The sequence below is a fragment of the Peromyscus eremicus genome, chromosome 8b (genome assembly GCF_949786415.1).
Source record: "Peromyscus eremicus chromosome 8b, PerEre_H2_v1, whole genome shotgun sequence".
NCBI lineage: Eukaryota > Metazoa > Chordata > Mammalia > Rodentia > Cricetidae > Peromyscus > Peromyscus eremicus.
Window position 1 is genome coordinate 35,854,920 of NC_081424.1, and position 14,130 is coordinate 35,869,049.

General features: G+C 44.3%; 1 protein-coding gene across 3 annotated transcripts in view; it reads right to left on the bottom strand.

The window, feature by feature from the left end:
• Window positions 1-14,130, bottom strand: part of Map7 (microtubule associated protein 7) — a 140,788-nt gene that overhangs the window by 21,795 nt on the left and 104,863 nt on the right. For all 3 annotated transcript variants that reach the window (XM_059272683.1, XM_059272682.1, XM_059272684.1), the window contains 4 exons: window positions 12,317-12,480; window positions 10,829-10,946; window positions 6,886-6,996; window positions 2,899-3,012 (listed from right to left, as the gene is read on the bottom strand). In XM_059272683.1, coding sequence (XP_059128666.1) covers window positions 2,899-3,012; window positions 6,886-6,996; window positions 10,829-10,946; window positions 12,317-12,480 — 507 coding nt within the window. The remainder of the gene's footprint in view (window positions 1-2,898; window positions 3,013-6,885; window positions 6,997-10,828; window positions 10,947-12,316; window positions 12,481-14,130) is intronic.

Consider the following 14,130-nt stretch of genomic DNA (forward strand, 5'->3'; position numbering starts at 1 on the left):
AATCAAATACACTGCAGAAGCCATGTCCTCCACAGGGCATTCCTGGGGACCAACGATCAGGAGAAGAGGTATCCAGTGCCCAGGCCAAGTTAGAGGCTATGAGCCTTGCCCCAAAGTCAAGAGCCCCTGGAGGATAGGCCTGCTCTGAGGTCAGGGCTGACACTGAAAAGGGAACGGAACAGAAACTTGACCTGGTTTTCCTGCAGTGTAAAGTGAACAGTTTCATGAACGTTTGTTGAGACCATCCTAGATGCAATCTGATTTCATCATGTCTTTTCATTTATTCTCCATTGTAGAGCTGAAAAGCATTAAATGGAGGTAGAAAATATTCCCTGCTCACCATGTGGTCCTGGCTACCTTGGAGTTTGCTCTGTAGACCAGGCTGGCCTCAAACTCAAAGAGATCCACCTGCCTCTGGCTCCTGAGTACTGGGATTAAAGGTATGTGCCACCCTATGTGGCTTGAGACTATCCTTAAATCTACCTGTGGTGTTCTATTTAAAAATCCTCAACCATAATTGTTCAAGAAATACTTTCTGGCTAAAATAAACACTAAAATTCCAAAGGGATTAAATTCTGCACATCTACCACTGAAAACCTGAAACCTGCAAAATGAATAATCTCATTCTTCTGAGGAAACAGTAATACATACTTTCCCTACCCCATGAACGTTCCACGTCCTACACAGTTTGATTAAAGGATGAACCTGCCTTGAGAAAGTTTCCACTACTCCTGGAAGTCCAGAGTCCATTCATCTACCCCATCAAGCTCCTCAGTGGGAAACAGTGAGCACAGAGCAAAGCCAGTGCAGTGCAAGGGGCCGGGAACCAGAACATAGAAAACTCACACAGTAGAATGCTAACCTTTATTAAAGCCTACCACGCACATCTCAAGGGTTCTGATTTGCTTAACCCTGACCTCACAGTCATGGGCATACTTTTCAGGTTCTGGAAAACTATGGGCCTTGGGGAAATCAACCCAAAGTAGTGACTGCAAATGAGAGGTCTAACATGGGGTTCCCAACACCCAGGAGCTTTATTGCTTGCTCAGGGTTCTGGGGGTGGGGAGAGGGAGGTCCTGCAAGCTCTGAATACCTTAAGGGACAAGGGTGGCCGGCTTAATCCACTACTGTAATCCTGGCTATGGATATAAGCATCTCTTCTGCAATGGCAATAAGATGAAGTAAGGAAGAAAACTAAAACGGAAAGAAAATAATCAGGGAAGTCCATGGAAAAATCAAGATGACACTCTGAAAAGACACCTAGAGGACATATATTTACATACATAATTCCAAATGGAAATCTTCATAAAAACCAGGTGCTCTTCATCTCATGAAATATAAGCAGTTAGCAATGCAATAGGTAATAATAACCTAGACAATGTACCAGTAAATAGCAAACTCAAAGTTTATATTCTGTTTCTCACTGTAATCAATGACTGAAATGTAGCAATTAAATAACATAGAATAGAAAGGTCATAAAATAAAGAGCCAATCTGCAGATAAAAAGCACCCCAACTAAACGTAATAAAGAAGGGAAGGGGCCAGGAGGGGAAGTAATGAGCGGGAATGAAATGGTGTGGGAAGTCAAAGAATTGCCAGGAGTCAGTGCTGACGGAAACAGCAGAGAAAGACAAGTTTCCAGCGTTGGAACAAGACGACACAACAGCAAGGATCCAGGAGTGTGACGGCCACACACTATGGAGTGTCCACAAACAGGATGGACAAACAGCCTGGAAGATTCAACAGCTGAGGACTACTTTCATCACTTGCAAAGAAGTATGAAAAGCATGGCACAAAACAGGCTATCTTGAGATGCTACACTTTTTCCTTCAGAAAAAGCCCAGATGAAGTGTGAGTGCTGGGAGGGAGAGGCCCGCACTCTTCAGTGTCTCCAAGTGGCCTGGTGAGACACTTACAGCTGCCCTTATCTCCAGAAAGAGGTGTTGAGGATGCCCAGGTCTGTGGTCTTGCCTGACTCACACAGGATGGCACACTTGTTAGCTCACTGGGTACCACAGATGAGAGTTACCAGAAAATCACCAAGAGGTTTATTTGTGCAGCAGAGTAATGTGAATGAAGAGACAAGGCATTTTCAAAGGGAACTTTTCAAAGAGGGTGTGCAATTTCCTAAGTGCAAAGGATGAGGTGCTGCTAGGCTGGTTCCACAGACACGCCAACTGTGCCCAGAGAGAGTCGGGAAATCTAAACCCGTCACCAGGACAGAGATGTTACTCAAAGCCTGTATGGATGGTTCTTACCAACTGGATACATTACACTTAACTTTTCATTGGCTTCAATGGTTCATTCCGGCCTATTCTGCATTGTAAAAAGTTTTAACGTAACAGCCAGGATTAGGTATGTTCTATATTGTTTTCAATGAATGTAACAAGTAAGTGCATTTCAATTAGCCTTCTCAGCTCTTCAGGGCTTAGAAGTTTCCAGCTCCTAGGTTACGTACACAAGCCTGGAACAGGGGGGAGAATCTGCCGTACTAAGAAACTACGTGCTTAAGTTGGAGGTGGGTGCTGATTTATTTCCAAGCCTGCAGAGTAGTATTAAATATTAAATTATATCTCCTACCCTTGGTCATCTGTTGAGACACAGGGGCAGACAGAAGAGTAGGTAACTGATACTATTTTTCTGCTGATCTTACAAATAGACGGAGGTCATCTGATCACGGTGAGGGGCGTCATCTGCCTGCCTGGCGTCTGGTGTCCAGATAAGATGCTGCGGTGGATGCAAAGAGGAAACCATGCCAAGAGCACAAAGCCAACACCGACAGAGGGAAGCACACACCGGGCGGTGACAGGAGGTGGGGTCAGATGAGCGTGGGAAGAGCAGAGAGGCTTCGAAAGGAGGACTTTACCTCACCGGAAAGTTGTGCCCAGACGACTTTACCTGTGTCTCCAGACAAGGCAGCTGTGCTTTTACTTCTGGCCAGGAACGAATGTGTGGGCGTCAGCAGTCTGTTTACAACGCTGCTCTCCCAGGGACTGAGCTGCAGACGGCGAGCTAAATGTCACCACATAAGCAAGATGTTAGGAACACTGCTTCCTGGGCCATGAGGGTGCAGCACATCATGCCTAATACCTCCACAGGCTGGATCTTTGAGACAGCCCGGGGTTCTCCAGGGAGGACATGTGGCCATGAGTCAGGGCAACAGGATCCCCACCCGAGGGGAGCCACTATTCCATGAACACTGTCTTTTCTCAACACTCACAGCAGGCTCTAACGAGGCAGCTGGAATGGATTTTGCTCATCACCTTTGTTAAGCGAACACTAGGTCTTGGATCTGCTACTATCAGGAACTCACGACAGACAGTATGAGTGTACCTATCGGATGGGCATCGTGATGGGCAGGAGACCGATGGGACCCATCTCTGACACGGCTTCCTGTACATCTTAAAGAATCAGCCTCATTAGGACTGGCAAATAAACACTAGATTTACATGAAGGACTGTGAGGGCTCTGTTAAACTATGAGGGATCGCCCTGAACTGTTTAGGGTAACTGGAGGGAGGTGAGCTATAACAAAGTGAAAGGAGGTCCATGCAAAGGTCTGTACGGGGTTCTTTTGACCTTTCCACTCAGCAAGCCAGGCTCTTTCAGGTCCCTGTTTGGCACAATATAAAACTTTCAGCTGAGGATCAAGGCTAAAGCTGAAGGAAGACAAAATTAAGCAGAAATGCTAAAGTCCAATAGAACTATACATCTGAAGATTATTGGTGCTGTCTGAAGAATTTAGAAAACAAACTGAAAACGACACAATGACGTATTGGTCCCAAACTACCCAAATTTGGCAAGGCCATGGTTAGAAAATGATGAATTTGTTTACATTGTTAGCGTCACTAGTGATGGCGCACCAAAACACAGACGGTATGTTTGAGAGGTACCAGTGAAGAAGCCTGCAAGTTCCTACAGATGCCACTGCAAGAAAAAGATCACATGCCACTCTTCTAGAATGCCTTCCCATGTCACTCATGAAAGTCTTTACATGCCATTTCTTAGAGGAATGACACTTTAAACTCTAGGGGATCTGGTTTAGTTTATAAAAATCGTATACTGCTAAATACTGCTATACTGAAAACAGTTGTTTCTCTGCAGGGAATTCTCCAGGGCTGGGATTACAGGTGAGTGCTGCCATGTCTGGATTTTTTTTTAAATTCTAATTTTAATTCTAATGAATTAATTTATTTTTATTTTTTCCAAGATAGGGTCTCACTATGTAGCTCTGGCTGTCCTTGAACTCACAGAGATCCACCTGCCTCTGCTTCCCGAGTGCTGGGATTAAAAGTGTGCATCACCACACCTGCCTGTGCCTGGATTTTTTAAGTAGTTTCTGAAGGATCTAACTCAGGTCCTCACACTTGTGTGGTATTTTACTCACACAGTCATCCCGATCCTCAAATCACAAATATTTTTAAAAAGGTAGGTCACAGCCCCCATTGCGTTTGGAATGTCCGGGAAAGCACATTTGGGGGAAGTGACTATTTACTAAGGAACTTGACAATAGTTCAGTACATTTAATAAGTCGTAGAGCTGTCCAGATGCATGCCAGCCATCAGCCCTGGTTCAGTCTCCTCTCAGCTTTAAGGCTGCTGCTACAGGCCAGAGAAAGCTCACCCAATTTAATAACACTGCACAGGCTTTTTTGACATTCACCGGTAAAAGCTTCTCGTTGAATTTGATAAGAACTCTTTCTAGTGAGACAAGGCATAACTAATGTGCAGAAAGAGCTGGCAGAAAAGCAGTCTCACCGATGATTTTGCTTCACCAAAACAAGCAAACAGAGCCTCCTGTATCATGGAGCCCCTTCCAGCTGATAGGATCTGTTAGACCAGGAACCCGCTCCCAGCTCCTTGGATGGGGGCAGCAGAGCAGAGCTGATTCCAGACCTCTCCCTCCGGTACTATCACTTTAGCTTAATCTTCAACTCTGCAGCCCTGGGTCTTGATTCAAGGGGAGCGTCCTGGCTCCAGCTACAGACTGGTTATTGAGATCTATTGGCCCTGGCATCCTAAGCCTACTTCTAATTTAGCCAAGAATGCATATCTCGTTGTGGCAAGGCATGGCTATAATCTCAGTACTGACAGGCAGAAGATTGAAGCGGGTTCGAGGTCAGCCTCGTCTACATACTGAGTTCCAGACCCGTCGGGGCTACATAAGTGAGACAAAGAAAGCACATGTAGGGGTCACGAGGGTGAGAAGTGCAGGGGCGACAGACAGAGCAGCTGCACGGGGAAGGGCTGCTAACCTCACCTCCAGTCCCTCTTGATAATCACTACCACGTGCGTCATTAAAAGTTAGTCTTAAGCGCTGAGGTACTTAAACAACCCAAATAGAATAGACAGATGGGCTACCCGATGCATCTTAGTCCCCAAACCACGTTACTTTAAGAAAATCCAACCGGATACATCAAGCAAAGTTTTTAAACATAATTTTATTTCTAACTGACACAGAATTCAGCACTTTGAATCCTCAGAGACAGGACAGGCATCATCCTGCTTATACCCTGTCTCCTTACTCTCTTTCTCCTTTGCCTGGGACTGCAGGAGGCAGGAAAGCAAGGCTTAACTTAAGAGTATTCTAAATCCCTAAGTATGGTTTGTCTCAGACCCAGGTTCACAGAAGTCTACAGTGCTGGGTAAGTGACCACTTTAAAAGGGAAGGGACGTGAGCGGACAATGTAGGAACAACATCCATACTGTATCTACAGCTTAATGTTCTACTAAGGGACTGAGTTTAAAACACAAGTCGACCCTCCCCCGAGTGCACTTGATCTCATCTGCAATAAAGCATATTTATGCAGGAAAATTTAATCGGCAATAAATTAACATGAATAGTCCCTAAAACTTGATTACATGCTAATATCAACGCTTCAGGTAAATTTAGCTTAAAAAAGGAACAGTTTGGGTAAGTAGACAAGAATAAGAAATTGCTCAAACATTTACCATTTTATAAAATAATATCAACATTCACATATTATATATTACAATAGTACCATAACAATACAAAATACAAAATATATGAACTGACATACACACAGAACATGCACACATTACATTCTTAGTAATGACTAAGACATGACACTTTCCAGTTCCTTAAAAACATACTCAAAATCACCATATTTTGTTATTTTTAAAAAGTATGTGCTTTTTTTTTTAAATTACACAATAATTCTTTGGTTTTATTTAAAATCATCTTAGTTATTAAAACAAGGAGCTTCTCTTAAAAGCTTGATTGTTTCTTCTATGATGTAAAATGAAATTTTCATTTTATGAATAACTAAACATTCATGTACTGTAAATCCATAGGATGTAGGAACTCAAAATTCATTTAAGACTTTGGCTGGAAGGCCATGATCGTTCACCTGCTCGGGAGGCAGTTACAGTGAGGACAGTCTTAAAGTTCGGTCAGTCCCTCAAGATCGAAATGAATGGACAGCCAACAACCAATCACACATGTAAGAAATGTTCAACCAAATGAGAAACAATTTGGTAAAATGAAACTGCCATCATGAATCACTTAAACTTTTCTTTCGAAAGCCGGCACCTAGAACTCCCCACATCTGGATGATTGGAAGAAAGCAACTGTTCAGAACAAGATTATCTGCTCTCTGGAGGGCAGGTGGGTGATTTCATTTGCTAAGGGAAGCACCGCTCTGCGCTGCTAAAAGCACCATTCAGCCACCGGCTAACACGAGAAACGCTCTCCTCGCAAGGCCAGGGACGCTCAGCCGCTTATTGCTTTTTTACTCTCAAGCTTTTTCTTCCTATTTAAGAAACGTAGGGAGAGCAACTTCAGATGCTATTTCCAGCCGTACACATCCAGAAAAGAAAACATCAAGTGAGTAACAGAACAGGGCTCGTTTTCCTTTTGACTGTACCTCTATCTGGAGAATTTAGCAAAGTTGCAGATGAGGAGGACAGCCGCTTGCTAATGACAGGATCAACATGTTTCGAAAGATTCATGGTGGAGACTGACCGCCTGTCGGGATCTAAAACAAATGGAGATAATGCTAATTGACAGCCGGCATGCAGGATCGCAATTGTTCAGTGGGGGAAGGAGAAGCAGGACTGGAGGTGGTCAGCATTATTTCTAGATCTTCCGGAACAGCACAGTTTTCTACGTGGATGCATTAAAGGCTAGAAATAAAACTCATTTTTTTTCTTAAGCGATACTATAAACGTTTAGTTCACCAGTTTAAACACAAGCATGTTGTTCTAACATGAGCTGATGGAGGCAGACTCAGGGCAAGCCAAAGGCTACTGCGCTGGTGCAGGCCAACTGTGAAGCAGAGAGGCCCCGCACAGTGGGTGTGGCTAAACACACCGCAAACCTGCTGCTGGCTCCGGCCTCTATCCCACCTACCAGGAAGCTAGCTCAGAACCGTACATTTGAGGCCAGCCTGGGAATCTCTGCAAGCGCCCACTCCCTGCCTTGATTTTTTTTCTTTTCTTTTTTTGATAAGGTCTCAACATAGTCTGGCCTGGCCTCAGACTTACTATGCCTTTGACCCCCCAATTTAAGGGACTGCAGGTGCACACCACTTAGTACAAGTCTGCCTGTCTGTCTCCTTTCTCCCTTTTCCTGCTTCCTGTTTCTTTATCTCTTCTGGGGGTTGAACCCATTGTTAGATAAATGCTCTACAACTGTATCTGCAGCCCTAAGACTGTCTCCAAACAGAACATAAATAAACAAGAAGGGTTCAGAGGCAGTTAGCCAAACTGTACCATGGCTCTGGGTTTGATCCTTAGTGCTGGGGGTGTGTGTGCTCTAGACCTCAAAAGTGGACTCAGTACATAAACTTCCCAACAGAACTGGCAGCAATAAATCAGAATTCTAAGTCAATGAGTATTATCGTTAAAATTATCCTATAGGCAAATAATTTAAGGATGCCTTCAGAGTTCAAACCAGAAGGGAAACTGATTATAAAGGCAAAAAAAACCCCAAAATTCAGTTCTGTTAATTTGTTATCAACACAGCAGAGACAAATCACAGTCTTACTCACTAGTAAACTCATGATGTCTGAACGGACGACACGAGATAAAAACGTACCCATCTCCCTGCATATCTGTCAGCAGTGTGTGGATGCCCAGATCTACAACAGCTGAAGTTAAAGAAGCGGTGCGTGTTTTCTTCTAGTGGCCAGTGGAAGCGCAAGAGAAATGTTCCCACTGGTCTGAATAATCTGGGCAGTAAGTATTTTTAATGAATTTTTCCCTATAGCATAGCTATTTTGATGATGATCTATAATCTACTGGCAACAACTCATTAATGAGACATGAATTTTCAGCTGGGATTAAATTTTACAGCTGGAATATAACAATTTTTTTTTTTTTTTGGTTTTTCTAGACAGGGTTTCTCTGTGTAGCTTTGCACCTTTCCTGGAACTTGCTTTGGAGACCAGGCTGGCCTCGAACTCACAGAGATCTGCCTGGCTCTGCCTCTCGAGTGCTGGGATTAAAGGCGTGCGCCACCACCGCCCGGCTAACGATGTTTTAAAAAAGAAAGAAAAAAATGACCTAACGTGATTTCTGTGACTTACATTTTCACTTATCTGATGGAGCTTGGGCAATGAGAAGAAATAGAAGTATAGAGGGGAAATACTAACAGGCTCACCCTGATGATGAACGTGGGTGCGTCCTTGAGGAAGGATGAAAGCCATGTCCACATGACTCAAGAGCAACACTTCCTGATGTTGTTGACACACTAAGCTTTAGCTGAGGGAGCGGTACTAAGCGGTTTACATACTAAGCCTAGCCTCTGGTATTTCTCAATAGGTTACTAAAAACACTTAGTTCTATTTCCTAGTAAGTAGAAAAAAGAGAAAATGAGCTGGACAGTCTTTTATCCACCCAAATAGTGTGAATGGCAAAGTTTTCAGCTCTGGGACAGATGGTTAAAGCCATGGAGGCATGCCATAGTGTGTCATCTGAGACAATTCCCATTCATTTCTTCTTCTCACTGAATGGAAAACAGTTTCACAAAAGGACTGGTGATTTTACAAATAAAATCGTTTTCATGGTAGTACTAGCTGATGGACCAGTGGTCAGACAAGATGCTAACTTTAATGGGGACCGTTTCTAGGCTTGGAGACCTTGGCATGATTGGCAAGGCTTAGGGGCTGGCTTCTCACAGGCATTGCCATGAAGAGAAGGTGCTAAAAATGAGCAGAACTGGATGTCTCTCTCAACACCACAGGAGATCACCCCAGCCTTTGAGAACTTCAACAAATCCCAGTCACTTATCACACACACATCTCTTTTTTAGTACACCAGCTGTTTGCTCCAATCCAGTCATTATAAACCTGGGTTTTACCCGACAGCTCAGAAACGCATCACTGGCTGGACTGCTCTGAATGGCAAAGGAGAGAGCAGAAATTAAGGTGTAGTAGCTTTATTGCTTCTCAACCATGTCTGACACAGCAGAACAGACCATTTCTGTCATATGGACAGGAAGCATGAAGCTCAGTAAAAGAAAAACATGGTCATAAAAACATTCATCATGAGCATTTTTTCTTCCTGGAACATCCATGAAAACTATTTCCAAATGAAACGTTGCATACAAACTTGTCATTTTTATGAAGACAGATTTGGTGTGTGCTCCATCACAGGTGGTAAAGAGACATGGGGGAAAATGTGCTTCTATGTTTGGTTCAGTGTTATGGGAAAGTAAACTGTGGTTACGAAAAACAGTAATAAAAAAACACAGCAAACAAGCAAACAACAATTCAATTACTCAGATAATAGTAAAGTTGTCTACAGGTACATAGCATTAATAGCTGCAGGAGCTATTAAATGTATGCTTTTGATTATAGATGATTCTTAGCTAAAAGACATTTAAATAGGTTTTAGTACAAATGACTTAAAGAGAAAGCAAGCATGCCATGTGTAATTGTTTCAACAGCTTTAAGTCGCCTGAGTCATAACATCACACTTAAGAAACACTGTGCCCATCTCAGATCTAGGTCTACGTGATAGACAGCGGGCATGCGTGATGACTAGGGTGGTGATGATGGTTCAGCTAGCCACGAACTGGTCCTCAGTCTGAGGGGCTAGCTAAAGCAGGCAGGCGGCAATGACAGGGATGTCTGTACCAGCTTTTCTGGTACACCCCCAAAGCTGTGACATGGTGGTCTGCCCCTGCTAGATGGAGAAGGTGAATAATGACTCAACAAACCATCTGGGGACAGAATGTAAGACATGATTAAAAAAAAAAAGGAGAGAGAGAGAGTACCAGACTCACACAAATGACAAAGAATTAACATACTATGTAAGCGTTAAGGTGTATTGAATTTACAGTACAAAAATAAAACTTCCGCTAAGTTCATATTTCAATATAATTTTCTGCCCACTCAAGGAGAGAGGTAGTCTAAGACAGCTGCACGTGTCTCTACAGAACATCAGGGCTGCACATGTTAGTGACAGAGCACACATCTGCATAGCACTGACTCTGACCCAGCTACACTGCTGAGATTCTTCGGAGGAGAAAGTGACCTGGGTTAACTTATCGCACAGCCATGAAAACCTCATGCAGATGAGTCACTAACATAGTTCAGACTGGCGAGTTTTAGAAATGCTGCGTAAGTTTCATCTCTAGGGGACTCTGCAACCCCAGCAGAAAGGAACTCGTGCGGAGGCAAAGAGAGGTCCTTGGGTCTTACCTCTATCACCCTCTTATCCTCAAACAGCAGGAGCATTATTTAATTATAGTTTAATAATTTCAGCAGAGATTTAGGGGGGAAAAAAAGCAAACACACTTTTACTGTCCAGGAAAAAAGCAAACCAAACTGGGAGAGGAGACTTGAAAGAGGCACCTGTATTTACCTGCGCTGTGGATGTTGGGGCTCCCGTGGAGAGGGGCTCCCCACGACCACCGGTTATATTTCTGCTTTGGCTTCTGGCTCCTTTCCATCGTCCGTCGTACAACAGCTTCATGGCGTTCCTTTTGTGGGACAGAAGAGGCAGCAGTTAGGTTTGGCTGGTTGAAGGTTCTACAGCTTCAGGCAGAGTGGAGTAGACGACCTAAATTCTTGCCCTACTACATTGCTGTTATAACCTATTTCCTAGCTTCTGTACTTTATCTTAAGATGGGAACAGTAACAATCTTGGATAGTTTCTGCAAGCATTAGTTCCTCGTTCAAAAGCCTTTGTGAATAACAGACACTCAAATAAATACTTCCCTCTTGGGTGTGACGCTTTTGCCAACACACAGAAAGGGCCACGGTAGTACAGGTCTTCACTAAACTGATATGTACCATGTGTTTTTATTTACTTTGATACATGTTATGCAGTGTCTTGCTAGCCTCAAACTTGTGATCATCTTACTTCAGCTTCCTGACTGCTAGAACTATAGGTGTGTACTGTTATGACCCACTTAATTGGTGGGATTTTTGTTGTTGTTGTTGTTTGGTGTGTGTGTGTGTGTGTGTGTGTGTGTGTGAGAGAGAGAGAGAGAGAGAGAGAGAGAGAGATACAGATTCACGGTGTCAGGACCTTATGCTTGCTAGCAAGTGTGTGTGTGTGTGTGTGTGTGTGTGTGTGTGTGTGTGTGTGATACAGAGATTCAAGGTGTCAGGACCTTTTGTATACTAGCAAGTGCTTGGCCCCTGTCTATATCCCCAGCCTCACATGGAGCCATATTTAAAAACTGGAATTCAGAAAGTGAGGACACAAAAGCTTTTCTTCTCCCCCTACCCACAGGCAGAGTGAATATTAAGGAAAAGTTAGAACGAACTCTCAAGAATGGGAGGGCTCCAGGAAAGGAAAATCTCCTTTTCTTTGTGGCATGGTACATAGTCCAGGCTAGCCTTGAACTTGTGGCAGTCCTACTGCTTCTGTTTTCTGAGTGTTGGGATTACAAGCACGTTCTGCCTCACCTAGCAAGGATGCTCGTGGCTTCCTATGCCGTACAACCTTGTGTAACTTACTATTTTGAGTATAACCCCCCACCTCCACCTTTATTTATTTATTTATTTTTGCAAAACCTATGTACCACTTATTTAAGGTTTGAGTGAGTGTTAAATGAAGTGGATATGTGGAAAGATTTACCTACATGGAAATGCTTACAAATGGCAAGGCCCTACGGAAGCCCACATGGGGATTTCAGCACTTCAGTACAGCTGAATAAAGCATGAGTGGGAACTGTGCTTTGATGAGAGGCGTGAGTACCCGAAGTTCCAGCAGCGACACTGATAACCAGTCAGCTTGTGTGCCCCCAGCCTCTGCTCCCCAACACCGCAGCCATCTGTCCTGCTGACACCCAGCGCTGACTGCGGGAGCCGGGGCTCCCCCCTCCACAGAGGGGGTCCTCACCTTGTCCTCCTCCAGCCTCTGCCTTCGCTTCTCCTCCACTGCAGCCCTCCTCCGCTCTTCCTTCAGCCGCTGGTCCTCCAGCTTCTTCTTCCGGGCTTCCAGGTGCCGTTCATAGTGCTGCCGGGCTCGCTCTTCTCTTTCCAGCCAGACGATCTCTCGTGCAGCTTTGGGGGCAGACAGGGAGAGCCAACACAGGCAAGCTTAGGACTTGACTAGTTAGTGCTGGGTAAGCGGTCCACACTGACAAACGGGCTCTGTCAGTTGGTGCGGCTCCAGCTTGGCCTCGCTTTCCTCACTACGTCCAAGATGTCACCCCGAACCCGTTCTTTGGGAACACGTACAGATCCCTGGTTTGGTGTCGTGGCTTTATAGCACAGACCGCACGCACTGATGTTACTGTGATGCTCTAGGATCGACAGTACCATGTCCCTGTCTCTTTTTTTAAACTGATATCCTGGGCTGGTCACATGGCTCAGCGCATAGACGCAGTTGCCAATGCAAGCCTGACGACCGGACTTTCATCCCTGGAACCGGCAGTGGGAGGAGAGAGCAGACTCTCTAAGGTTGTGTGTGCCTGCACGCTCCTCACACACACATCACACACACACACACACACACACACACACACACACCACCATCACAACGACAAATTAAAAAGTGCGATATCCTGCCAGGCATGGTGGTACACACCTGCAAACACAGCACTCGGCAGGCTGAGGCAGGATTACCAAGCACTGAAGGCTAGCCCAGAGTACATGATAAACCTGTTTCAATTAAAAAAAAAAAAAAAAAAAAGATTCTCCCCCTCAGCCTCTCCCTTACTTTCCCTTCATCCCTCTCTCTTTTTCATTCCTTCTTTTTTACTTTTACTTTTATTTTTTTGAGTTTGTAGTCCAAGCTGGCTTGGAACTCACTATGTAGCCCAAGGTGGCTTTGAACTCATCACAATCCTCTGCCTCAGCCTCCTCAGTGTTGAAATCACAGGGGGAAGCCACCATACCCAGCTATAACTACATTTCGTTCATTACAGCACTGGTTCTCTGGAAGTACAAAACAATGTGGAGAAAATAATTAGTTGAGAAGCGATGAATTAGGTGCCTCACAGGTACATCACAGTGAGTCAGTTAAGCCAGGAGAGAGAACAGGAGGCCGTTTTTGGCACCCAGGGAGGTCACAGTATAGTTAGATAATGCCTAGCTCCATCAAAAGCCAGTAACAATGTTAACTTCTAAAACATTGTTGACAAGTCAGAGGGATGGTCCAATCAGTCAATAAAGTAGTAGCTTTGCAAATATAAGGACCTGATTTCTTTCCCCAGCACCCAACCTGGGGGGGGGGGGGCGCTGGGACAGGCAGAACCCTATATTAACTGGCCAGCTAGCTTAATTGGCAAGCTCATACTGAGAGCCCTGTCTCAGAAACATGGTGGATAGCTTCTGAGACATGACACCTGACACACACCTCTGGCTTCCACACATGTGCATAAATGTGTGTGAACACCTCCACACACAACACGCACCTCCAAACACACCCCCTCACACACAAATACACACAAAGAGCCAAGAACTCCAAGAACAACTCAATGGCAGAAGACTTTTTTCTCCTTGATATATGTTCTTTCCCCATTTTAGGAGGCAAACTTATCCTCAGAGCCATTTTCTTTAACATGGTATTTCCTTCAACCATGATAACTAAAAATCCACGTGTTATTAACACTGTAGGTGACAATGTCCAAGGAAAATTTGGAACATAAAATCTTTATCTGGATTTTTGAGACAGAGTCTTATGTAGCCCGTGATGACTTTGAATTCCTA